At 41.1% G+C, this 26,854-nt stretch overlaps 6 protein-coding genes across 8 annotated transcripts; 1 reads left to right on the top strand and 5 right to left on the bottom strand.

Moving 5' to 3' along the window:
* Positions 1-3,184: 3,184 nt before the first annotated feature.
* LOC103977190 (ethylene-responsive transcription factor RAP2-4) lies at positions 3,185-5,273 on the bottom strand. Its single transcript, XM_009392639.3, has one exon. It carries the CDS (start codon positions 4,733-4,735, stop codon positions 3,743-3,745), a length of 993 nt encoding a protein of 330 aa, XP_009390914.2. The 5' UTR covers positions 4,736-5,273; the 3' UTR covers positions 3,185-3,742.
* Positions 5,274-6,242: 969 nt separating this feature from the next.
* Positions 6,243-8,290, bottom strand: LOC135606758 (protein SOSEKI 2-like). The gene is made up of 5 exons (XM_065097938.1): positions 7,978-8,290; positions 7,836-7,905; positions 7,645-7,757; positions 6,851-7,544; positions 6,243-6,648 (listed from the first exon to the last, which is right to left on the bottom strand). Exons 1-5 carry the CDS (start codon positions 8,201-8,203, stop codon positions 6,537-6,539), a joined length of 1,215 nt encoding a protein of 404 aa, XP_064954010.1. The 5' UTR covers positions 8,204-8,290; the 3' UTR covers positions 6,243-6,536.
* A 2,128-nt stretch (positions 8,291-10,418) lies between these two features.
* LOC103977389 (FCS-Like Zinc finger 5-like) lies at positions 10,419-12,310 on the top strand. Its single transcript, XM_009392883.3, has 2 exons — positions 10,419-10,827; positions 11,646-12,310. Exons 1-2 carry the CDS (start codon positions 10,478-10,480, stop codon positions 11,791-11,793), a joined length of 498 nt encoding a protein of 165 aa, XP_009391158.3. The 5' UTR covers positions 10,419-10,477; the 3' UTR covers positions 11,794-12,310.
* Positions 12,311-14,904: 2,594 nt separating this feature from the next.
* On the bottom strand, positions 14,905-15,701 carry LOC103977191 (small ribosomal subunit protein uS9). Its single transcript, XM_009392641.3, has one exon. The coding sequence runs from the start codon at positions 15,635-15,637 to the stop codon at positions 15,188-15,190; it is 450 nt and encodes a 149-aa protein (XP_009390916.1). The 5' UTR covers positions 15,638-15,701; the 3' UTR covers positions 14,905-15,187.
* Positions 15,702-17,293: 1,592 nt separating this feature from the next.
* LOC103977193 (uncharacterized protein At3g28850-like) lies at positions 17,294-26,743 on the bottom strand. 3 transcript variants are annotated; one of them, XM_065097933.1, is made up of 11 exons: positions 25,973-26,743; positions 25,252-25,389; positions 24,911-25,090; positions 24,537-24,666; positions 23,564-23,665; positions 23,337-23,465; positions 22,656-22,760; positions 22,354-22,555; positions 19,817-19,882; positions 19,475-19,616; positions 17,294-19,278 (listed from the first exon to the last, which is right to left on the bottom strand). In XM_065097933.1, the coding sequence occupies exon 11, from the start codon at positions 18,866-18,868 to the stop codon at positions 17,630-17,632; it is 1,239 nt and encodes a 412-aa protein (XP_064954005.1). In that variant the 5' UTR covers positions 18,869-19,278; positions 19,475-19,616; positions 19,817-19,882; positions 22,354-22,555; positions 22,656-22,760; positions 23,337-23,465; positions 23,564-23,665; positions 24,537-24,666; positions 24,911-25,090; positions 25,252-25,389; positions 25,973-26,743; the 3' UTR covers positions 17,294-17,629. The 3 variants fall into 3 exon arrangements, with proteins under 3 accessions (XP_064954005.1, XP_064954004.1, XP_064954006.1); XM_065097932.1 differs by having other exon boundaries at positions 17,294-19,616; XM_065097934.1 differs by having other exon boundaries at positions 17,294-19,882.
* Positions 22,529-25,585, bottom strand: LOC135606521 (ABC transporter F family member 2-like). The gene is made up of 9 exons (XM_065097552.1): positions 25,508-25,585; positions 25,252-25,389; positions 24,911-25,090; positions 24,537-24,666; positions 23,776-23,792; positions 23,564-23,665; positions 23,337-23,465; positions 22,656-22,760; positions 22,529-22,555 (listed from the first exon to the last, which is right to left on the bottom strand). The coding sequence occupies exons 1-9, from the start codon at positions 25,583-25,585 to the stop codon at positions 22,529-22,531; spliced, it is 906 nt and encodes a 301-aa protein (XP_064953624.1).
* Positions 26,744-26,854: the final 111 nt, after the last annotated feature.

Below are 26,854 nucleotides of genomic sequence, written 5' to 3'. Positions count from 1 at the left end.
AAGGTGTTTGTTAGTTTAGTTAGTAAAACTCTGATAATTTATCGTAAAGTCTCGACCTCGAATCTCATATTCATCACTTATTTTTTTTTTGTAAAAAATCAAATTAAATACTAAAGATATAAAAAGATTCGGAGGAATAAAAAAAGAGGGAGAATATTAGCACATGAGATGTGCTCACAGGTTTCCTCCATGATTGAAGGAGTAGTTGAAGCATCAAAGACTATTTCTAGATGAGTTCTTAGTGGAAGTTAATTGTAAGGAAGTTCTTAGAAATTTTCATGGCTTGGAATTTTTTTTGAGTGATGTATGTAAGCATTCAAGAAGAAAGAAAAAGAATCTCAATTTCTTGAGGTGATCCAGCTGAGATCAGATCAATAGTACTAAGATTGTAGAAGTCATGTGCTTCAAGATATTGACATTTGAGAGAGAGAGAGTGTGTGTCTGTGTTCACAGAGTCTTCCAACAATAGACTTGTGTTTGAATGCAGAAGTTGATTCTGATTTGTGCAGAATGTTTCCTTCGATCTCCAGAAGTTAAAGAAGGAAGAACATTTCGTAAGTGTGCAAAGTGCATGACTCATCACATCACTGTTTCATTAAGACAGATTTATATCTGTACACAAAATGCATGATCACATGTAATGAATAACATGCCACCACATGCTTCAGAGTTCATCTTTGGGTTAACAATGTGTCTTTGGATCTGTTTGAGAAGAGAAGACGATAGATATGCAATTACAGTTTAGTATAGTTGAATCAAGAGATCCAATAGATATGCAATTACAGTCCTGATTCCAATTTTGTAAGCATCTCATCCCATGATCCATGACAGAGACAGAAACATACGTCGTAAAGCTATATACCCCAAAAGGAGAAGGAGACATCAATTCCTCAACTCGTTTTAGCTTGTCATCATGGTTAAGACAAACTCAAACTCTTGTGGTTAGAATGGCACCACTTGCGAGTGTAGTAACCATTTGCATCCTCCTCTAAAAGAACACACAAACCTTCTTACTCACACGCATCAATATTCCAGCTAAAGTCTTTGATATAATAACCCCAAGCAAAAAAGTCTATGAGAGCTCCGATCGAGCGTCACACACTTGGCTCAGTGAGTGGATATCTTATTTGTCCTCTCCTTTTCCTCAATCTTTAAGCTCGTGCATGGAGATTCCATAAAGACTATTGTAGGACAGAATCTAGGTTTTATTTTTTGTTTCATTAATATCGTACATATTCATGTCTATACATACATATAAATAATCTAAGCTAATTTTGATCTCATGTGAGTTAAATTGTGGATTAACTATCGCGTTCGATGATTGATTGCATAATTATTTATCTTATACGTTGCATGATCACTTGCATCCGATGATTTGGCATTGGATGATGTAGAAGATGTATAGAGAGAGTCCTCAGATTCTTACATCCACATCGCTCTTGCTTTCATCTAATCCGAACATGTATGTCCTTTTGAATCGGAGCGGAACATATGCAGACAGCCTTACAACCCCAACGTGTCCTCGAGCACACGATGCCACCATTCTCTACCAAGCAATACCACTATGGGCAAGCATCGAATAGCCACCTGTCGTCACCCTTCTACTAATCATAGCCACCCACCATCGATCGTCCTTTGGATGCTTCACTGCATCTTCCTGCAACTCATCCACGTGCCAAGCTGTCTGCAAGCTTCGAAAGCATGCCAATTATATGAGCAGGGCTTTGCGTTTGCTGCCATGGCATCCCTGTAGAAGGAGGAGGAGTGATTGGAGAAGCTCAGCTCTGCTAGTCTGCTGAGATATCAACCATGATGTATACTATTGATGTGATCAGTTTTTTTGTTGTACGATCTGATCCGTTTTATGAGTAGTGTGCTTTCGGAAGAGAAAAGAAGTTTTTGAGTATTTGTCTATGTCATGATCAAGTCTCAGTATGTGTTTGTGGGCTTCAAAAGCATCTAAGCAGCATTAGTAGTAAGTTGGTAGGCTTCGAAACCCCTAATTTTGCTAAGTGAAAGAAGTCTCCTCCACTCCAAACCAAACTAAGAATCTTTGTAAATGCACATTACTGGAACCTTGGCATTTCCACAAGTAAGATGTGATGTAAGGTTTCAATGCAATGTGCTTTAGTTTCTTTCTCTGACACTTGTTGCAGGATAAATCAGAATTCATGAACATGGCAAAGAGAATTCTTTCATGTTTGAAGATAAGGTACTTTTCCTTGCGGCACAGAAACAAAAAAAAAATCAGATGAAGCTGGACACCATGTTGTGTCTTTTATGATAATTTATTAGTCTCTTTTTTTTTTCTTTTTTTTTTTGACATATATTAGAAAGGCCCATTAAAGCGCGGCAAAAGTCCAGACTGATCATAAGAAAGCCCAACAAGCCTGGTAGAAGCTTTAGGTAATTTGCAAGCTTAATTAATTACATTGATCTAGGCATGGGATCTTCCTATCAGGAAGAAAGAAAGAGAAGGATGCTTGGATAAACTTCATGGCATTTGTGAAAGCAATCATTCAGTGCTAGAATCTAATTATTATATTACAATTATAATCTTGAGGCTATCTACTTTGACAATGTGATCTTTTTTTGTTAGTCAGTGTTAAGAACTTAACAAGCTCATGAGGCTGACTTATAGTCTGTCTCATGAACAAAAATTTGCCAATTATTTAGCTTTCTATGTATAAAGATCCATAAAAGATAGACTAATTTCCCCATCTCAATGTGCCTTAAGACACTGTTTCTTTAATGATTGTGGCAGGGTTTAGAAACAATCAAACTTGACTTCAAATGGTGTATCAGCAAAAACAGCTGAATATATTATATGTTTTGAGGCTCCTTCACCCACACTTTCTGAGAATTTCAATTCATGAAACACCTAATATGTCTTCCTGAAAAGGAAATAAGTTTTCTCTATCTGAACTTCTAGAATCAGCCTTTTCACAAGTTCATAGCATTAGGCAGCAGAGTTGCAAGACATCATCAGAAAAAGATCAGAAGAGCAATACTGTGTCTCCTTCACATTTCTATCTGCATCTGATAAAGCTTTGCACATACATTAACCCCAAACCAATTCACTGCTTTGTTTCAGTGACTACAAAGCTTTAGTTTTGGTGATTGGAAAGTTTCACATGACAGTGAATGCTACTATTTGGCTCTGATACACTCATCTTTTTGCACATGCACACAAACACTAATTTACTGCTTTGTTTCAGTGACTACAAAGCTTCACATGACACTGAACTCTCTACTATTCAGATCTAATACTCTCACAACTTTGCTAACATCCACACTAATATACTGCTCTGTTTCATTGACTACAAAGCTTCACATGACAGTGAATGCCACTATTTCGATCAGAAACTCTCACGACTATGCACACATACACATACAAACCAATTAACTAATCTGTTTCAGTGACTACAAAGCTTCAGTGCTTAGAAAGCTTCACATGACAGTGAATGCTACTTCTGTTTGTGTCTGACACACTCCCAACTTTGCACATGTACACAAACAATTTACTGCTCTGTTTCAGTGACTACAGAGCTTCACATGACATTGCAAAGAAGACAACCTTCCCTCAGGTATGCCTAGAAAAAGCCAGCAAACCTGAAGGTCGTACTGCCGACAACACCGACTCACTATACTGCAGCTTAAAGCTTCGAGGACAAAGAACACCACAAGGGGCCATGCAAATGACTAAAACCTCATCTGCAACAGCTTTAGATTCTGAGCACTACTAATCTGAGGAGAGAATGGAGTCCCAGTCGATCTCCCAGGATGGGTACTTCCGCAACACGAAGCTCTCTGATTCGTCCCATGGCGCCTCGGAGAAGTCCAAGTGCTGCATCGCGGACACAGCGGACGATCCCGAGGATGGCTCGTCCTCCTCCAACGAGGAGGAGCTCTCCGACTTGTTATCCTCCGAACTCGTGCCGGGCTCCTCTGTCGTCGCTGAACCGGGAAGAGCACTCTTTGGCTTCTGTGAGTTCGCCATGGTGTCGTAGATGGTCTGGAGCTTGGCGTCCACGGAGGAGTGCAGCGGCGGTCCCATGTGAGACCCGTTACGGCGCAGTTCCGGGAAGTTGAGCCTCGCGGCGTCGCCCCGGAGCTCGAACGCGGCCCTGTCGTAGGCCAGGGCGGCCTCCTCCGCGGTATCGAAGGTCCCGAGCCAGAGGCGGGTGCGGTTGCGGGGAAGACGGATTTCCGCGACCCATTTACCCCAGTGCCGCTGCCGGACACCGCGGAAGAGCTTCGTGGGCTTCGGAGGCGAGGGTGGCGACCCGGCGCGCTTCATGGGCCGACGCCGGGCAGCAAGCGGATCTGCGTTACCCAGGTTCCGGCGCTCGGAGGCTGCTGCCATAAGCTGCTGTTGGTATTGGAATTGAGCTCGGATTTGCTGGATATGAGCAGGGAAGAGATAACTGAATCCAACCGAGCTCAAGCAGCCCAAGAAGTCATCTTTCTGATTCAACAAATGTTGCGGAGGCATTTCGTAACTGGATTCTGAGAGCAAGGAGGGATCAAAACTGGGATCTTGGTGAAGATAAGGGGAGAAAGGAGAAACAGGGGAAGAAGAAGGATAACAGAAAGACTCAGAGGAGGCAAAGCTTGAGGAAGAGGGGTAACAGGAGGTGGGAGCACCTTTAATAAAAGGGTCAAGTGCTTCCATCAGAGGATCTGATGATGAGGAAACTGGCATGCTGCTGTAAACATCCATGGCTGCAGCCATGCCTTCTCTGTAAAGCAAACCCAAAGCTTCAACTAAAAGGCAGAGGACAACAAACGAAGTAGCTTCGTGAGGTGGCAAAGAAGCAAGAAAAAGATGCAGTACAAAAGGAGCAGATTGGCAAAAGCCCAATTGGCTGTGAACAGAACAATAGAAAGTAGAAACAGAGGAAGGAATTCTGAAAGAAAGAGGAACAGAAGAAAAAAGCAGCCTCTTTTGGTCAATCTAGGAAAAGAAAAGAAAAGAAAAGAAAGAACGAGGACCGATCAACCTGAGGGTACAAAAAGAAGCCCTCTTGGCTGAGGAAATCTGGAAGAAGGGGGGGGCCAAAAAGAAGCTGAAAAGTTGATCTGATCTCACAGAAATCAGAGGAAAGAACTAGAAAAATCGAAACTTCTCACTTCAGGGAGCTTACGGAGGAAACAAATTGGATCAAAGATCACTTTTTGTTCGCTCTCGAGGGATCTCTCAGCTCACGGAGTGGCGGGGGTGGAGGTTTCTCGTGTAAGTGGAGGCGATCAGCTTTCTCTGCCAAAAGGACGGAGTCTTGCGGCGAGCTCATATAGGCGTTTCTTCTCCTCGCTGTCAAATCGCAGGATGCCACGCGCCCGTATCTCAGGCGTCACCGCCACCTGTCGAGGAGGCCACAGACTGGTGTCAGTTTCCAGGACGCGTGCCTTGTGATGATTGCCTGTCTGCAGTCGACCACCGGAAGAACAGCCCCGGGTTTAATGAAGGTGGGAAGCGGTAACTTGTCTCTAGCCTTATCAATCGCTACGTTGTGGAAGCTAGGTGGCAAGTTCTGGTTGGATTAACCGGGCAAATAGAAGTCAGATATATAATTAAAATAGAATTAAGTTATGAAAGATAACAAATATTAAGTGGTCTGAAGCCCTTCAATTGTTACTGTTTCTACTGGTCTAAACAGAGACGAGGGATCTTCTTTATGTGGACTTCCAGACAAAAAGTCGCAGACGATTTTGAACATTCCCGTAGAAAACGTGTTGCTACGTGGAACCCTTTAGCTCTTCATGGACTGTTCTTGATGGGAGTCATGGGCTGATCACGGCAGTCGGTTCTTCATCAAGCGGTGGATAACGGTGTCTCGCGGTTGGTTTCGGAGAAGAGAGAGAGTAGATGGCCGCCGGAGCGGCGTGCGTTGAAATGGGATGCGTCGGCTGAACGTATGGAGGCGGCGTGGGCAGAGGCGTACTGTGGGAGACGCGTTAACAGTGAAACCGCGTGAAACGAAAGGGAAACGGCAGCGGACGCACATGGCCACGTGCCTGGTTACAAGTACTTCACCATATATATATATATATATATATATATATATATATATATATATATATATATATATATATATATATAATTAATATATAATATTTTATTTGTTTAGTCAATTCAAAATCAAATCGAGATTAGTGTCGATTCCGATTACTACAAGGTTGAAACGTGAACCGAGCCCTTTTGCCCCCCTCTTACTTCCGTTTAGTTTGGAATCATAATAAAACTATTAATCGATTCTGATTTTATTCAACCGTGATCAAATCTATGAAGACCATTCACTGAATCTAAGTATTCTGAGAAGTCACTGTAGTAGCAAAGCCAGACATCAAGCCTAAGACATAGCTTAGGGAGACACTGTAGGGGAACAGAGGCATGCATCCATTCCGAGAAGTGACGTCCAAGCAGCTGACCCTGCGTTCCTCCCTTCGGTACATGTAAGCACAGTTACATTGCACAGAGAGAGAGAGAGAGAGAGAGAGAGAGAGGGAGAGAGTAGCAGCAGCAGCTGCTGTTGTCACTGCTGCTTACCAGAGGATTTCCTTCTGCCAGGGATGCACTTCCCTTTCGCAGCCCCTTCCCTGCCTTCTTCAACCTCCAACCTCCCTCCGATCCCAAGCTTTGAGCTCCTGTCACCACACCAAAGTACGTATACACGTGCACATATATCAGTCGGAAGGGAGGTTCGCCCCAACCACAACTACACAAAGGTTAACAACATGGGAATGGAGGTTGACTCTATGTTTGAACCTAAACAACATGGATGGTTTCTTTGATCATTAGGTGGTGATCAATTCGAATGGAATGAAATGGGATCAGTGGGAGTGTCACCTTTCTTCTCTGAAGGAGGAGGATTTCTCGAGACAAGGCTCGGGTGGCGGCCTGCTTCCTTCCGCGATGCTCCCACTGAAGTACTCCTTGTCCTCCACCAGTGGGTGGCAGAACCGGGGGTTCTCCAAGATGCGCCGCAGCTCGGCGTCCTCGTCCGCACGACTAGCTAGTCGACTCACCACCCCGTGGTGGAGCTTGGAGTCGGCAGCCTTCGTCGTCCCTCCGCCGGGGCTGCTTCTTACCTTCAACGCCGCCGACCCGCAGGTGATGAGTTGGATCAGGACCGAGTTCCGAGTCAGGCCCGGTTCGGGAGTCTCTTCGGGCTTCTCGAATCGCCGGGAGTCGCCGTCGGCGCTGCCGCCTCCAGGGCCGTGGGTGGGGGGCTTGTCCGAGGACGTGGAGGACGGCGGGGAGGCGTCGTCGAGCGACAACTCGGTGCGCGCGGGCTGGTGGGCCCGAGTCGCGGTCCGGTGCTCGACTCGCTCAATCTCGTCCGTCGAAACGCCGCGTGAGCGATGAGAGTAACGCGGACGACTCGTTCTAGTCTCGTCCCCCGCCGTGCGCGTACCGCCTCTCACCTCCTCTTCCTCCTCGTCCTCCTCTCCATCATCTTCTCCTACTTCCAAATGGAGTCTGTGGCAGATGGGTAGTGGTTTCGGCTGCTCGCTGCTTGCTGCAGTGTGCTGGAAACGCTCTGCAACGTCGAGTTCAAACCGATCTCAGCCAAAACGAAGCTTACGATCGACCAAAAGCATCCAATAAATAAACAGCAACAAAGACTCGAGAGAAGAGACCGTAAGCGCCGGGGATGATCTCAGAGCCTTTGAGCACGTACTCGACGCCGTCGGTGGCGTAGATAACGTCGTTCTCGGCCAAGTCGTTCCACACGTACCCATTCTTGTAGCTCCTTCGTCATGTTTCACAGTCGATCACAACATCAGCAAATCGAGCTTGAGCTCCGACTTAGATGTGGGTAAGAGCTTACCTCTTGCAGGACCAGGAGAAGAGAGAAGGCATGCCTCTGCCTCTGTAAGCAGTCAGTCTCTCCATTACATCTACACATACGTAAGCATCGGTGAGAACGATGCGTGCAGGCGAGAAGAAAAGAGCAGATTACAGCAGGCAACCTCTGAGACGAAGCTGTTGGTTGGGGAGGTGAGGGAGCTCAATGAAGTGAGGGTGCTCCAACTGGCCATTTCTGCTGAGATAGTAGATGACCTGAACCTTCCTCGGTGGCGTCACGAGCCTCTGCTGCTGCTGCTGCTGCTGCTGTGAGTAGCTCAGCCTGGCTCGGTCTGGGCTGGCTTCCCTGCTGCTTCCTCCCCTCCTCCCTCTTCCACCGCCGCCCTCCATCTTCCCTACACACAACAAGAGCAGCAACTACAACAGAGCTCCAAGGGGAGAGGACAAAGGTAAGGATCGGAGAGGGAGGAGGGGAATCCTGTCACGTACCAATAGCCCATCCTCTGCTTCGCCCTTTCCTTATACAAACCAGTGTGCCATAACGTACCTTCACTGTGTCAGTGTGCTGAGATTTCTTTGCTTGCATGATAATGGCTATAGGCTGGATTTGGCATTGTCAGCTGCAAACAATGATTTAATGCAGTAGAATTCTTGTTTCTTCCACCTTATTTTAATCTAAAGATGAACTCAGTCCTTTGTCACTTCTTCTACCCCCCCAGACAATCACAACCAAGCAGTGTTCTTCTCCATCACCATTGTTGCCATCATACAAGAGATCATGGTTTAACCATGCTCTCTTTCGAGCTTGCTTCATTTGTGTTCTGCATGTAAATATAGGAACATTATTACAATAGCCATGACATCTCTGTCACAGAAGAATGATAGTTACTACTATTAACTTGGATCATTGATTCAAACTCAACAAGATCATATCATCAGTAGCTCGGATCAAATAAAACCTGAATGTGAATTATAATTAGCTTCTGATTACCACAATTCTAAGTAAGATTTTGAGGATGAAGAAAACAGAAAATATATAGCTCAGTGACAAAAATCTGGATTTGATATCCACAAGAAGACAATGGTTTCAATAAAGCAGCATATGACTTGATATCCACAATAAGACACCCTTTTACCCCCACCAACACTCTGCCTACAAAGCCACTCAGGAAGAAGACGCAGGAAAAGGCCAAAACCTCTCGAAGGAGAACTTCCCTATTACTCATGTGATTCTTGACGGGGAAGAAGAACCATCACAGTCTACATTCCATCTCCCCTTTAGGTGTGTGCATGAGAATGAGCAGTTCTATCATTGTTCTTCTGCAGTCGCAACATCCGGAACGCACAAGCTCTCATCGATCATTCGAGAACATTAAGATCTATCTCTTGCTACTCTTCCAATGCAGTAAATGATGTATTTCTTGATTAATAGTTCTTGTACACAAATTGATAAGTCCTAATGACCCAAAGCAATTAAGTTGAAGAAAGGGGCCAAGAATCTTCTGGACTTACTGTAAAGCTTCCGACAAGTGATTGTTATGACATCTGCAAGGCAAAGAGAGTCCAAATGCAAAGCATTCCACAACTATTTTTGAGCAACCCAAACAAAGAAGACGAGGGGAAAACATCCAAGAGCTGATGACCATGATGACATCAAAGAAGACACTGTGAGACACACACTTGACTACAATAAACTGGGTACTAGGTGCACAGTTTGATCTGTTCACCTGAAAAGACACCATAGATGACTCTGCTGCTGCACCAGATTCTGCAACCAGCCACAGATTCTCTTCTTGCTCTCTCTGGGAATGTAAAGTTCCATGGTTGTGTTCACCTGTGAAAGAGGCCGATGCAGAGAAAGCAGTCAAAGCACAGTTCAATAGAGCAACATAGACACTACATCTGAGACACAACCAATAGTTGCATGCAATATGTCCATTACCTATCTGCTATTACCTTGAACTCCACTTAGTAGAAGTCTTAAGGAGGAGGAAGACATTGATCTGATGAATCTAAATCATTAATCCAAGTTATTGGCATATACCAATTCAATTGAATAGCCACATTTGATGTTGGATTGACATAAAATATGATAGACTAATTCAAGCATAAGAAACTTGTAATGACATTAGAAGATGGAAGTATGGCCCCACTTGATTGCACTTATGGTACTACAATTGCACTTGATTGATTCCCACTACAATAGCATTGCTTGTTTGTTATTAGCTATAATCGACATATGTTGAGATTCATGATACTTATATGGTACTGATGCCTCGCGTCATTTTCGTCATATGTTGAAATCGATTGACATATATATTAATTAAATTCGATATGGTTTTACGATGATTGTTAGTGACCTAACGATTTTTTTTCATTCGGCCGTTATGTTTTAATTTTGATATAAAATTAAATAAAATTCAAAACTAAATGCCAAACATATTTTCCACAAAAACTAAATACATCTCCACACTTTTTTCTCCCAACCCAATTTTGGGATGCATCCTCTTCCAGAATAGAAAGTGGGTTGGATGCATCGATGAAGAGGTCCTAATTAACGGTCCAGATTCATCATGCCTCATTTAACTGCCCGCCATCTCTCTGTCCCTCTTCACATTTAAAGCCAACAAAACAAACGTTGGCGTCACCGCCTGCCAGTCTCTCATGTCTGTTACGCATCAGAGAAGAGAGATGGCGGAGGGGAAGGGCAACGGAATGGACGCGGCGGCGCTTTCCCGGAAGCGGCCGCGGGCGCCCATCCGGCGGACTACGAGCATGAAGGAGTTCTCCGCGGAGGATCTGGCGGCGGCGGTGGAGGGCGGAGAGGGTATCCGTCGTCGCCACAACGATTTCCTCATGCGGGAGCGGCGGGTGGAGGCGGCGGCGTTGGATGCGCCGCCGAGGAGCATCCATCGGCGAAGCTTCAGCGACGTCTGGGCGACGACCAAGTTCTTGATGACCTGTGGCCTCTGCAATCGCCGCCTCGGCCCTGGGTTCGATACCTTCATCTATCGGTGCGAACAATGCCCTTGTTTTCTGTTGGATTTGATCATTTTATTGCTGATTTCGCATAATTCTGTAGAATTCTGACATCTCCAGGACGAAAGATCGGATCAATTTTGGGCTTAATTGTTGGATTGGTATATGATAAAAAAAAAAGGGGTTTCTGTGAGATTGATCTTTGCATGACAATAGAAAAGGTTTCTCACGCTTAGGAACATTGCTTGATCCAACACCCCATTCGTTTCTCTCTCCCAATTATGAGATTGAATTCTCATAGTTTATAATCAAATCTAGAAGATGCACGTCAGAGTCTAAATCAGATGTGCTTTTTTAATCTCTGTTTTCAAGTTTTTTTTTTCTTTCTGATATTATATATCATCACTTGATGATTTGATGTGATAACTGACTCATAGATTGGAATCACATGATTCCAGTCAAACATGTTATTAAAGACTGAGTTTCAAATTATTCGAGCATTAGTCATCATAATTGGAATTATGGTATGTCTCTCTTTTTCTTTTTTGTTTAATTGAAGCTATTGCGATATCTTTACATCAAGCAAGTGATTCATTAAAACTATTTATTGGTTTCATCAACAAAGTTGACTCTTTGATTCATTAAAACTATGTATCTTTCTGTAGATGACCGGTATTAAAGTAATTCGTTGTGAACAGTTTAGATTCTTAAATTGGATGGGGCAGCTAAATTTGACACAAGATTTATGTTTGATAGTAGAAGTTGTCCCTATGGATGCTTCATGATCCCCATCCACCATGGATGCTTTGGTTACTTCCTTCTGTTTGACTATACTTTCCCTTGCCATTTACAGGGGTGAGATGTCGTTTTGTAGCTTTGAGTGCAGACAACACAAGATGAACCAAGATGAGCTGACAGACAAAGGAATGCTGGAGTCCAAGAAGAGTGATGCAACCCACTCAACCACAGATTCACAAAGCACTGGTGATGGCCAAAGTTGACTGCTAAATGATGCAGCATGTTAGTTCCTCCAAAACATCAATGAAGGTACATACCCCAGCTGCCTCAAAAGGAAGTTTTCACTCTTATTTGCCAACCAACGCAATATTGTATATATATATATATATATATATATATATATATATCACATTTCATGTAGGCATATGTTGGTGTTTGCATACATTTGTATTTATGAATCCAATGGGTTCATGTATGTAGAAAACTTGGTCATCTTTTTGTTGGGAATTCCTGTTGCTTCTTTGTTTCCAAAATGGAAATAAAAGAGTAAAGCTAAAATGATTTATTCTTTTGCTATGAAGTATCAATATCAAAGAAGTCAATACTGTTGCGTGGTAGCATTAGTATGGTCGTCTTCAATCGAGGGTGTGCATATCAGTTTTCTAACTGTATGTTCTATGATGACCTTTCGCCAAAGCATGGCAGTAAAAGCTGACCAATTTGATAGTTCTGAGTCCACAAATGTAGATATGGACCCTGGCCATTAGTTATTAGGAAAGATAATAAAAGAAATATTATCATTTATAAATAACTAAGTGTAGTCTCGATCAACAGAAATATTATCCCTTAAGTCATAAGACAAAGTCCATTGCAGCAAAGATGAAGACTTTGGTGGCATGTCAATTCATTCTATTGGTTGGTTCTTCAATACGAATCACAAAAAGGCTAAGAACTAGTTGATCCACAATGGCACGATTATAAACAGAAAACAGTCTTGTAGAAAACAACTTGAAAACCCCCCCCAAGAAGGTACGAATCATTTAGCTAATTTGGTGCAGAAAAAGGTTCAAGAGCAAGAATGATGCTTAGTTGATTGTGGATTATTGCATGAGAACTACCTGCCACATACATACCCATGTTTAACTCGAAATTTTATGTTGTGTAAACCTCGACCAGCTTTTAAAAGGCAGCTTTCCACTTGCTTAGCTACTACTAAAGATCTTGACTGTTAACAGCAGCAGGCAAAACATCCACAGCTCCTACAGGGTCATGTAAGTTCAATGTCCAACAGTATTCCACTAAAAAGCTAATCATATTCCCTCCCACAGTCCTATGAAGTTCGACTGTAAGTAGTGTTCATGCCGCTGTTGATAAGGGGCTACTTCAGGATCCAGGAATGCTGTCCTCCAGGTAACATAAAGATATCAAATACTCGAATTAAAACCACAAATAATCACTCACATAGGTAGACGATGTATTCTACTTAGCCGATTTGCTAGGTGCAAATTCTGACAAAATGATCCTAAATTCCCAGACTACACGGTAAAAATCCATTGGATAAACTATCTGATTTCTAATGGGATAACTCACTCATCAGCAGATTCATAAGTATAGATAGTATTGTTACCTGAGATAAGCTTAATGATACCAGGAAAGATGACAACGATAAAGTCATTAATCGAACCTTGAACCTCAGCATACTATGTGAAATTGCACTTACCGCTGAGATGGTGGTCATACTTTCCAGATTCCAAGTTAAGCTCTAAAGTAATGTCTTTTAAGATGATCTAAGTGGAGGAAGAAGCAAAGAAAAAAAGGGAAAAAGAAATTGAAATGGGAGAAGTACTTATTACTCACTCAAAACATGATCTTTCTACTTACCTATGCATATAAAATAGTTAATGTCAATGATAGAGGACATTAATGACACCTCATCATACGAAGTGATATTATTTTTACTGCTGAGGTGGTTGGTTATTCTTTCCATGTTCCAGGTCAGGTTCTAAAGTAATATGGTCTAAGTGGAGGAAAGAGCCAAAACAAAAAAAGAATTTGGAACAGGAAAAGTACCCCCTATTAGTTAGTCAAATTATGATCTCTATATTATCTATGCATATGAACAATAGATTGATGATAGAGGCCACCAATTCCACCTCAGCATAATAGATTGATGAAAGTCAAAACATGATCTCTGTATTATCTACTGCTAAAGTGGTCATCCTTTCCAAGTTCAGGTGAAGTCCTAAAGTAATATTTTACAAGATGATCTAAGTGGAGAAAGGAGCCAAAAAACATGAAATGGAAAATGTACCCATGAAATGGTCAAAGCATGATCATTATGCTACCTATGCATACAAGCAATAGATCGGCGAATGATAAGGGTCATTAATCACTCCTCAGCATACTAAGTAAAATTACACTCACCGCTGAGGTGGTCATCCATTCCAAGTTCCAGATTAAGTCCTAAAGTAACAACTTGCAAGATGATCTAGGTGGAGGGAGGAGCCAAAAATTGAAATGTAAAAAGCACCTATTAGTTAGTCAAAACATGATATTTGTATTATCTATACATATAAACAGTAGAATAATTTACATGACAGAAGCCACTAATCACACCTCAGCATATTAAGTGAAATTGTATTTACTGCCAAGATGGCCATCATTTCCAAGTTCCAGGTTAAAATCTGAAGTAACATCTTTCAAGATGATAATTATCTATCAAGATGATCTAGGTGGAGGAAGGAGCAAAAAAAAAATGAAATGGGATAGTACCCATTAGTTAGTCAATACATGATCTTTGCACTCCCTATGCATATAAACAATGGGTTAATGTCGATAATAAGCATCACCAATCAGATCTCAGCATTCTAAGTGAAATTATACTTACTGCTGAGATGATCATCCTTTCCAAGTTCCAGGTTAAGTTCTAAAGTAATATTTTTCAAGCTGATATAGGCGGAGGAAGAAACCCAGAAAAAGAAAAAAATGGGAAAAGTACCTATTAGTTAGTCAAAACATGTACTACCTGAGACCTATGCATATAAGCAATAGATTAATGTCAATGACAGAGGTCATTAATCAAACCTCAGAGTGCTATGTGAAATTGTACTTACTGCTGAGGTGGTGGTAATCCTTTCCAAGTACCAGGTTAAGCTCTAAAGTAATAATCTTCCAAGATGAACCAAGTGAAGAAAGAAGCCAAAACATTAATTGAAATGGGAAGAAGTACCCATTTGTCAGTCAAAATATGATCTTTGTGCTACCTATGCATGTAAACATTAGATTAACAAACAGAACAACTAAATATAAGCACTAACCACTGTTGCTAAACCTGCTCATGCAATCTCAAGGTTTGCATTCCACAGAATCCAAAATAAAGCAAACATTCAGAGGTAGAAATTCAATACGGTCAACCATTGTAGATGATATGTAACAGATTCATAAGATTGCATAATCCATAAAAAGAGCTAGTAATTACTCCAAGTAACCAAGTCTAATAAGAGAAGTTTCTCCATAGTCATACGCTTAGTTAAAAGCTAGATCAAAACTGCAAAACCAAATATGTCTAGAAGCAATCCGGAAGAACCAACAAGCAAAGAAAAGCACGGAAGGTTGAACCTTTCGGGGGAAAGATCCATACTGTAGCATCCCACGGATCTAACGGTAAGACTTCTGGAACCGGGCACGTGCACCGCGACCACCAAACTTCTTGGGCTCGCATCGACGGGGGTCTGCGACGAGGAGGGTGCGGTCATAGCGAACGAGGATGTCCTTGATCTCCTTCTTGGACTGCTCGTCGACAAACTTCTGGTGGTAGGCAACGAGCGCCTTCGCGATGCTCTGGCGGATGGCGTAGATCTGGGAGGTCTTACCGCCACCGCGGACGCGAATACGGATGTCAACGCCCATGAAGCGCTGCCGCCCGAGGAGGAGGATCGGCTCGAAGGCCTTAAGGCGAAGGATCTCCGGCTTCACCAGCTCGATCGGGACGCCGTTCACCTTGATCAACCCGCGGCCGCGCTTGCAGTGCGCCACTGCCACCGCCGTCTTCTTCCTTCCGAAGCACTGCACCGACTCCACCGGTGCCGTCGCCGCCGCCATCGCCATCGCTCGAGATGTGTGAGAGACGGAAGAGACGAAACCCTAACCCCACGAATTCGATCGGCGCGTAGGAGAGTCGCACGGCACATCGTTGCTTATATAGCGGACCGGACTAGGGATCAGGAAACGGTTCATCCCACGGAGTTGATTCGCACCGGTTGAACCGGTTTGGTTCAATCTGGTGTAGACCGTTGCTATTTTGCATTCTACCAACTCCGGTATAAGCTTATTATATATGAATCCAAATACTATTGGTATTTACACTTCGCTCCCTCTGATGGCATAAAAAGATCAATAGAGAGTTTTCATATTTACCCCTCTAAATTTTTCTTTATCAGATACATCCGTAGAAAGCCTTAAAACTTTATATTTAACATTGTACAGTTAATCTCATTTATGTCTTGATTTATTTTTAGCAATAAATGTTTTTTAAGCAATTGTAAATGAATTCATCATATGATAAAAGGAAAATCACTTTTGATTTTATATATATACATACATCCATATTTATAGAATAATTTATCTTCAAAAGCTAGACATAATTATTATTTTTATTTGGAAGTGTTCCCCTTTTCTTTTTACCCAAAAAGCTCATGAATTGATTCATTTTTTGCTAATTTTTTTAAATAACCAAAAAATAAAAATAAAGTAACTATCAATATCATATATTTTATTATATTATGAAAACTTGCTATGATTTGGATAAATTTTACAGTGTTATATGTATAAATAAATTATGTTGCACTCCATTACAAAATCAATATGTAAATATGTTAAATTGGACTCTAAAAATTATTTAAAAAGAAAATAATAAATTAACTATATTTCCTTTTGATGGTTAAGGCTGAAAAATGAGTTTGGTAAATTTTATCATGTTACACTCATAAATGAACTAATCATGTCTTGATTTTAAGGATATATTTCTTATTTTTAAACTTTACAAGTGATAAAAAGATATCACATTTGTTAAAATAGAATTTCAAAATTCCAACCAAGAAAAAGAGGGTCAATACATCTCATCAGTTCAACGCATGGTTTAAATTGCTTATCCACATTTGTGAGCTTTCATATAGTGATTGTAGCATTCAACAAATCGTTGAACGTCTCTATATCTAAATTACGATCGAGGATCTTATGATATTATCTCATTTAATTTTATGTCTTTATCGGATACACTCCGACTTCGTTTCTTTAAGATCTCCTACCGAATCATCCGATCTTTAGACACCAAATTGATTCCAAACCCCTTACGTCTCGAACAAGCAAACATGTATATATATATATATATATATATATATATATATATATATATATATACATAAACTTGGCACCACAGGCGCAATGGCCGAAAGCAATTTGTTCTCTCATCTCTGGACCATTGCAGAAGTGGCTTTCTCCTTTCCTTTTGCAGTTCCTTTATGTGGATGGATCATGGGAGCACTGAGCAGTATTATAATTCACTTGCAAGAAGACAGCAGTAGTTGAATCTTCTTTCCTTCTCATTCCATGATCATTCAATCACCAAAAAGATTGCATCGAACAAGGAGAAATCAGAGTAATCCTATGAAATTACTGCTCTGTGTTTCCAACTTTTTAGTAGAATTTTATCTCGCTGCATCATTCCACAGCTACTCCATAACGAAATGTCAAAAGAGTACTATCTTCCTGAAACATTCGCCAATGATTCAACATAATTCACTACATATCTATTACATATTAGGCATGAAAACATCAAAGAAAACCACCTGATAAAAGCAAAGTTTATCTGCCTCACCATGGCAGACAATGTAATGTCTTGACAGAACTCTCAGTCAAGATCGATATATGAAAAAAAACGAAGTAAAAGAACCACGAAGATGGAATCCTCCACAACTCGAACTGCAACTCCTTCACAGAGCTTGCTTCACTCACCTCTCTACCTCACTCCTCACCACCAATGGACTCTGCTGCGCACACACCAAGCTCCACACACACTCTACTGTCACTGAGCTCCCAAGCTCAACAGCAAGCAGGACACCTCACTATTCCATTCTCATTGCACTCCATGCATCGCCGGAATCCACCTCCGACGTCCTCCCATTCCTCCATCTCTTCCTCTTCTTCTTCTTCTTCTTCTTCTACGTACACCTTGCAGCTCCCTGAGCACTTGCCACAGATCACAAACCTGATGTCTCCGCAGTCCTCGCACGGCCCTCCTCTTCCTCCTTCGCTCGCCGCTTCACAGTCACTGAAGGCCTTCGGCAGCTCGCCGTCCTCGTGGATCCGCCTCACCTCCTCCACCCCTCCCGCGTACCTGCCATTCGCGAAGACCGACGGGAGCAGCACAGCGACGCGATCGGCTCCGAGCATCTCATTGAGCTCGTTCCTGAACCCTCTGTCCATCGAGACGTCCCTCTCGTCGACCCGAAGTCCGTAGCCCTTCAGAATCATCCTTACCAGGAAGCAGTCCTCGTAGGTCTTCCGCACCCCTCGAAGGCTTGTGAAGTAGAGCACCACCTTCCCCTCGCCGCCGGGCGGCCATCTCTTGAGTTCTGAATCCTGCCCGGCCTTGGCATTGGCCTTCTTGGAATCGAGTCTTTCTTGGAAGCCACTGATCCTTGCGTGGATGACGTTGGCTGATGGAGTTCTCGACTCGGGGGACCGGAGGAGGCAGGGGTGCTGAGGGGAGAGCTCCTCCATGGCCTTGCGAAAGGCGGATAGAACCTCCGGATCGAACTCACCGATGCCGACCGCGTGCTCCTCGATCTTTGCCGGCTTCCAGATAGGAGAAGGGAACGCCAAGGCGTTGCTCCACACGGTGCCTTGCGTCGATCCGAGCACCCTGTTGGATTCATGGATGGGGTAGAACGAGAAGGAATGGCGGTCGACGACGGTGGCGGAGGAGAATCGAGGAGCGGCAGCCTCCTCCAATCCTGCCATGAGCTCCAAGGCGTCCACGGCCTCGGGCTCATTGGGTGGCGTCTCAGTGGGCGTTGTCGGGATTCGCTTGCTCATCTTCTCTGTCCAGGCCTTGGCCTCGGCGAGCTTGCTCTTGAGATCTCCATGATCGTCGCCGACACTCTGCTTCGCTTCCTTGTCGAGCTTGAAGGAGCCGAGAGTGGCGGAGGTGAGAGCGACGACATGGTCATTGCTGCCGACACCGGCCTTGTGGTCGCGGGGCAACGAGCGGCTGCGGGCGAGCGGGGAGGGCGACCTCCGGCGGTCGCGGCGGGCCTGCTTTGAGGTGGTGCAGCCCATGGAGAGGTGCAGAAAAAGGAGTTGTTTTGTGATAGGAACTGAACGAAGCTTGAGCTTTGGAGGAAGTGAGCTCTTTGGGATCAGAGTAGGTGGATCAACATAAGGAACAAACCCTGAGGATTATGTGGATTATATTGGAATTTGAGGACAGCAGAAGAATGTGATATGACTGAAACAAAGAGCTTTCTGATAAGAACAGAGGAAGAACTGGGTCTGACAATTTAGAAGATGACCCAGTAACACAGACAAGTTGAAGTGGATTCAATATGAGAGAGAGAGAGAGAGGATTTGAAAGGGGAAAGAAAAGGTGAAAGTGAAATGCTGAAAGAACCTTCATACTATAAAGGAAGCCAGTCCTGCTGTCGTGACATAATTCAAGTGCTGGTGCAATCTTTCCATGTCATATCATCCTTCAGAAAAATTATGCAAGATTATGGAGTAGACACCTCATCAGGATTATGAGACTACAATGGGGAGAAAAATGAATAATACATAACATATTCTTATCTCTTCTCAGACTTAGTGTAGTCAAAAACTTATTTTTGACTACATCTGTGGATTCTAAATAGTGTGAAAGAATTTTCATCTTATGGAGTGTGGACTTACTGGATTGGGAGAAGACATGTTCAGGGATCCCTCTTTCCTCAGAAACAGCATTGCATATGTGATGGACAAATTGGGAGGTTTGAAATCTGAAGACTTTGCTTGTCAGGACCCCATGCAAATCACAACTTAGTTGGAGAACAACCTGTTGATCAGCAACAGAGACAAGCCAAACTTTTTTCAGTCAACAGAAAAAGCAAGTCAAGCTTATCAGGAATTTTTCTGACATATTCAAGAGCACTCCAATCTTCACTAAGGAAACTTTATGTTCTGATGAAAATTTGCTAAGAAAGAAATTTTTTTGCTGTAGATATGTATTTCACAAGCAGAAGCAGATGGAATAACCAATGATTGCTTGTTGGCACTTCTTGGACTCCATTAGAACGTCTTCTTGACAGATCATTGTCTCACCTGTGACATCTCAAAATCAGAGAAAGCCAGTAAGCTTCAATCAATATTCTTCAATTTACTTACATCAACTGCTAGTAAAATTTTCTGTCCATATCCTGATTCCAAGACTTAGTACATGTTCAAGTTTGTGAAATCACGAGAATAATGCTTGGTAGGACTAAGAAGAAAAATTAAGTTGCCAATTTAGTGTCAGCTGCACCTTCAGTTTACAAAATGCTGGGCACAATAACATACCAAATGTGGATGCCTTGATGCATAATTATATATTAGAATTTATGTCCTAATCCTCTGCCACAAAAAATAATAGCATAATTCTATATTATAGGCTATTCTGTTATGATCTCCCCCCACCATCAGTTGCGATACTTAGTTAAACAGGAAAAAGCATTACTGGAAATGGCCACCGGTTGGACTCTTCCATTGTTGAATGCTTGCTCTTATTGGTCAAACCAGCTTTAGATGTTAGTTGAAGTGGAGCAGTCAAATTGTCTGACCCTTCCTTTCCTTTATATTTATTTTTTTGGAGTATTTACCCTTAATTCAAGGACCCTGTTCAATGGGATTTTGGAATACAGAATCAGACAAGCAGAAATAACTTTTTGAAGATGGGATTCAAACATCCTAGTTCTGCAGGCAGCTTCCTACAGAGTGACATTATCCAAGTAGACAATCACTAGGAGACTTCATTCATGACAACAATGAGTATAATTCTGTGTCAGTAAGCTGTCTCGTGTATCTCAACAACTCATGGCCATGTACAGAATCCCTTCAATATCTCATTAATAAATGAGGCAATTCCTCTTTTCTCCGATAAAATAAAAAATTACATTAAGCGGTCTGGAGGTACAAAAAATTACATGCAAACCTGAGAATCACTTCATAATTACTTCTTCATACTTCAGAGAACTAAACAAACGAAAACTTTGGTTTTGAAAGAAGGGAAATCCTGAGAAGGCATAATTGCTGAGTTTCTAAACTTCTTGTGAAAGCAAGATAGAAATCTCAAACTTTCCAGTGTTTCACGTGCAATTGTCTACTTTGAAAGAATATTCAAGGCAATATTCATTAAGAAACATTAACAATTCACAACCATTTGAATAAATATTATTGTCTTCTAACCCTATACTGGATTTCTAGGTTGCCATTTAAGCTGGAGATATAGCTTGTTGTTTGCTATGTAACAGCTTTGAAGTAGGAAATTAAGGTTGAATAACCAAGTCTCATCTGCCAGTTTCATAAGTATCACTATTTCCTTGAAAGCTTCAACTGTGTGCATTTTGCTCACTTTGGAGGGGTTAACTACTTGTGATTGAGCAACTGAGTTTATACATGAAAGAAATGAAACGAAAGCAGCCCTTTTGAACCTGTGATTTGGACATCATACCATTTCCCTTTCCTAAAAGATCAACTTGACACCTGGTGCTTGCACACCATTTGGCAGACAACCATGTGCTTGCCATTCTAATGGGACCTCTTTTCTATGCTGTTTGTGACTTTAGGACATGTAATAATATAATAACCTACATCTCTCTTTTTTGCTTGTTCCTATTGTGCCTAGTATGATGAACGTGCTATTGGCATATCAGAAAAAAGACAGTCAGTCAGATTTATATTTTGCAGATAAAAGGAGCTTCCGAGTTCATTATTTCTCATGAATCAAATCATACAAATAACATTTTTACAGAAAAAAAAATACACAAAGCAGTCAACTAGATAAAAAGGTTGATATTTTAAATTATAGAATGCTTATTTAAGAAAACTCTATTATATATTTCAGAAAGCAGAAAAATTGCATAAGTAGAGACATATATAAGAAAGATTTAGTAAATGTGCACTTGAAATATATAGAAAACAAAATGTGTACAAACTCATTATTCTTTATCAATCATTATAGTTGTGTAAATCAAGAATTTCTTTTGGAGTCCACAGATAATCATTCATACCAATGAGGTTTTCACAGTTTACATTTAAGAAAACCTATTTGAAAAAGCCTTTTAAGGCTAGAATCTATATAGCAAGAGAACAAATGTGGTCAACCCCATTGGTTTATTCTCTCACAATGAATGTCATGAACAAAGATGAGACTAAGTAGATGCAGTGAGACCTGCTTCTAGTTGCTTTTTTCACTTACGAATGTCACAGATTTCTGAAAAATACATGGACTCCAAGCTTAATAATAAAAATATTATTGATAGTTCAGTTACAGTTATTAGTAGGAATGGGCTGGGTAAATTAACTAGAATAACTAAACCTTCAACTTACATACATCATGGTAACTTTTCTTATGAGTGATAAACCTTTTTAAAGGCTAGACATAACTTTGACTCTTTTCTTTTTTCCATTTCACAAGGTGATAACAAATGCTAAACTCAAACAGGCAAGTTAGAGTTTCTATGAAGAGCTGCCAGTATTTAAAAGTTTTATGTTTAAAAGTGTCAGTATTATGTACAACATGTAAAATTTTTACTTACAGTGTTGGTACTTTGTTTTGCTTTGAACATTGTATGCTATTATCATTCAAGAATCAAGCATTATCTACTCCTTTAATTGTCACCCTCTTCAAATCTTCAGGTGTCATCACTTCCAGCGCTTTGCATTCTTCAGCCTCTTGGACTTGGCTTTTGCTTGCTGAAAAGCCAGCATTTTTTAATCCTTCATGACTTCTCTCTCTTCCTGGATAAACAGAAGATAGCCACAATTACGTCAGTGTAACATACTACTGTCTAAAGCAAACTTCTTTTCCACCTATTTTGGACAGTCAATAAAATTTCACCTTTGACATCTTAGACTTGGCTTTTGGTTTTGGAGCCTTTTCTTCAAGCTCAGCCTCACGCTCCAGTTCTTTTTCCCTAGCCTCGAGGTTCTTCTCCAGATAATACTGTTAAAAAATATAAAGGAGACGTCAATGGTTTTATTTTGTAATAAATAAAGGAAACACAAATCAGTTAATTTGCATAAGGAAGCTCAAAGTGGATCATGTTTATCAAACTGGAGTAAGATTTCACATGATCAGGAAGGTGGAGATGGGACTGCAGACCTAACATGGGGATACACATTAATTCATGTACTATTCCATCAGAAACACCCTTACCACTCTAGCAAGGTAAGAAATAACAAGAGAGAGGAACACTACCCATGTGACCAAGCACTTTGAAAATGAGGGTCACATCATGTTGTAGGACATATTTACTTTACAATTTTTTTCAATTCTGAAATCCCCATATAAAATAAAAAACATGGAAGTGAAGAAATTTTAATCATAATAACCGATAATAGGACCACACCAAATATCTTATATTTTAAAGCAAGTTATCAAGCCTGTTCATGACCTATTTACATAAACAGAAGTTACAGAACATATAGAAATATCTGAAAGAGTTCGAGGATCAAGGTATAGCATATAGATAACAGAATGAGGACACCACTTCTAGTCGGATTGAGTACAAAAAATTACATTGTAGTCGCCTGCATAATCTTGCAGAGTTTCATCTTTCACCTCCACCACCCTATTAACTATCTGTCTTATGAAGTAACAATCATGAGAAATGGTGATAACAGTGCCTTGGTATTCAGATATAGCCTCCTGATCCAGCACGACAAAAGTTTTAGAACAATAACAAGTCAGTTACTGCAAACAATTGATGTTGTGAAGACAGTTACATGCACCGTAAAAAAGTTTACCTCTAGCACCTCTTTTGACTGTATATCTAGATGGTTGGTAGGTTCATCCAGAACTAATAAAGTAGATGGCTTCACCATAAATTTGCAAAAAGCAAGTCGCGCCTGCAACCAAAAAGTAAGCCAAATTACAATTATGACATATACAAAATAAATATGAACATAGGACATGATTAACATACAAATAATTCTTTTGTACAGCTAATGCGGCAAACAGAAGCTGAATAATTAACTAGAAATGAAGAATAGAGTAGCATGAACAAGTGAGTACAAATTGCCATACACTGGCCGGTTTTCATGGTTTCAATGCCACTATGAAAACGCCAAGTATACCAGCTAAATGATTACACAAGCAGCACTCCATGACTTTCATTTATTACTTTGTAGGTGAAGTTTTGTCTTACAATTGTTACAAATTTGGGAATCATACAAAACTACTGCCAATAAATACAACAATTAAACTGAAGTTGTTTCACTTGTTATAATTTATGTGACGTATCCCTGCACATCAACATGCTGTGCTACATTGTCACTAATATATTAGGTTTGTAGCAAACTAAAAAGTCTGTGAATGAAGAGATGAGGCATCTTATTCTTCAAAGTATTTTCAGCTGTCACATGTGTATTCCTTTTTCTTTCTTTTATTTGGTTTTGGTATATCCATATGAAAATGCACTACCAGGACATCCTTGAAGACTTTACTTTTGCTGGTGGAAGAAAAATTAGGGTTGCCATTTATGCTTCAGATATTATTTTAGTAGGCATCATCATGGAAATGCAATTTGTAGAGAATGACAATATAGAGGTCCATAGACTTCAGTCTAATAATTTGAACATAGAAAACATTGATTTGATCTGCTTATGATTAAAGTTCCTCTTTTGTACAATTAAAAAAGAGTAACACTATGTGACAGCCTTAAATGGAATATGAATTTAAAAAAAAAAAAAATAGAACTTCCTGGACTCTGTTCTGTACCTTTTCTATCAAGCATGTCTGCTTTGAAGTTACAACGACCAAGGAGATCTTTTATATCATCAATTCTCCAGTCCACTGTGGCTTCTTCAACAGTCTCAAGGACAGTTTTCTCCAGATCAAGAGCTTCTGCCTGTTAAGAAATACCGAATTAAACAACTCTGGAATTATTCTAGAAACAAAAGATTCTTCAAAATTGAGTTGCATTCTTTAATTTTCAAACTAACATGCATCTTAACAATAGCATGGAACAAAACATGGTTGACAAGTATGGCAAAGCTATGAATATTTATTTCTCTATTTCCAAAAACCATCATCACCTTGCTAGAATTATGGTAACCAACTGAAGATATGGAAGTCAGGTGCAGTACACTTACCTGGTTTTGTTTGAAATAATTTGGCAACACATTATGCTCCCCGAGCAAGACATCACCCCCCTGAGGCTTCTTGAAGCCCATAATTAGTTTCAGTAAAGTACTCTTTCCACATCCATTTGGCCCAATAATGGCTATTTTCTCGCCTCTCTCAACTAAAAGATTTGCCTTTTCAAACAACAGCTGCATATAAAAACCAAAGATACTTATTTGCTACACAAACATGAAATTACTAACCTCAGACAGCCAATATACATATGTATAACTTCTCTTTCCTTCTAATAGAAAGAAACCTTTTATGAATAATCACTAAGATTTACATTTAACAAACAAAAATTACTTACATTATCACCATATCCAAAATTTAGATTCTTAACCATTAAGACAGTTCTCCCACTTCTTCCTCGCTCAGGGAATCTAATCTTTAATTGCTTTCGTTCAAAGGGCTTCTCAACTTGTCCTTCTTGAAGTTTCTCCAGTTTCTGGCAAGACATCACAATGAGGTAATAACAATAACATACATAATAACTGATCAGATTTAGGTCAGGGAGGCATCATCCAAGCCTCAAGAAACTATATAATACATGGCATAATATGTACCAAATATAGCAAAATACCACCACAATCACTGATTCTAGAAAGGTTTCCCAATATACTCAAAGGCCTTGTAAGTTTCATGTTTAACCTATGGTATCAGTAACATATTTCTACTCTATTATTAGTAATCAGGTTCTTCATGTATTTTTAATTAAAAAAACCCTCAAATTGACTTCTGAAAATAAAATATTCTTATTTTCAGAATGATATATATTACTGTATTATTGATAGTCAAGTTCTTCATGTAATTAAAAAAACCCCCCCAATTTGACTACTGAAAATAAAATATTCTTGTTTTCAGAATGATATAATAAACAGCTAGTAGTCAAAGTCACTAAAAATGCATCACCTCTATAAAAATGTGATGCGGTGGCTTCAAAATGTAGGAGTTCTTGGGAGGTAAAAAGAACAACATGGTCAATTACATAATTTGTGTAAAATGTTCAAGGAGACAAGATTGGCAGTTACCTTCTCTTCACTAGATGCGCGTCGAGCATTAACTCCACCTCCTAATCTGTTTATTAACTCTTTTGTATGCTAAATCTCCATATTAAGCTTCCACCCATGCTGCTTTTGCTAGAACATAATCAGAATAGTTGCCCATGAATGTCCGTGACACTCCCATATCCGTTTCCACAATTTCGGTGCACAACTGATCAAGGAAAGCTCTGTCATGGGATATGATAACCATTGGTACATCTTGCTTATTAAGATAGCCTTCCAGACACGCCCGACGAGACGCTCGACACCCCAGTGCTCTACTTCTTCTTCGCCGGCCTCCTGGACCCATCCTCCACGGCACTATCCGAGAAGAGGGATTCGAGATCAGCAGTGGTGGCGTCCGCATCCGTGATGGCCGTCTCAACGGCGGCCCTGGCCGTAACACCGAGCTTGCCCACCGTGGGGCTGGGAAAGCCGGTCTTGTTCACCAAAGACACACCAAGCCCCCTGCTTTGCGAGGGAGAAAGCGAGGCGAGATGAAGCCGCGGCCGTATTCTCGCCCTATCCGAGTCCAAGAGGGGCGAACCTAAGAGGAACCTCGATCGGAGATCAATGTTTTGGAGCTTGGTCGAAAGATCCATTGCCCGCAGCAAGAACAGTCGAATCAGGACGAAATTTAGAGAAAAGGCGAGGATTCTTCGAGCGAATCGCCGTAGATTAGGGCTATCGATAAGATTCTGTACCAAGATATCCACGGCGATCTCTCGGCGGCAAGAGCTCCACGCACGAAACTCTCCGCCCACCGCGATATTTTTAAGCGCGCTGCAGATATTTATTAGAAACGAATAAAAAATTCCTCGGCTTTTCTCGATTATTAGATTGATCAAGTTCGTACCCCTGCCATTTTAT

Source organism: Musa acuminata, chromosome BXJ2-3, assembly GCF_036884655.1.
Source record: "Musa acuminata AAA Group cultivar baxijiao chromosome BXJ2-3, Cavendish_Baxijiao_AAA, whole genome shotgun sequence".
NCBI classification, from domain to species: Eukaryota; Viridiplantae; Streptophyta; class Magnoliopsida; order Zingiberales; family Musaceae; genus Musa; species Musa acuminata.
The sequence above is the reverse complement of the archived record's forward strand: the minus strand, read 5'-3'. Positions and strand labels throughout refer to the sequence as shown.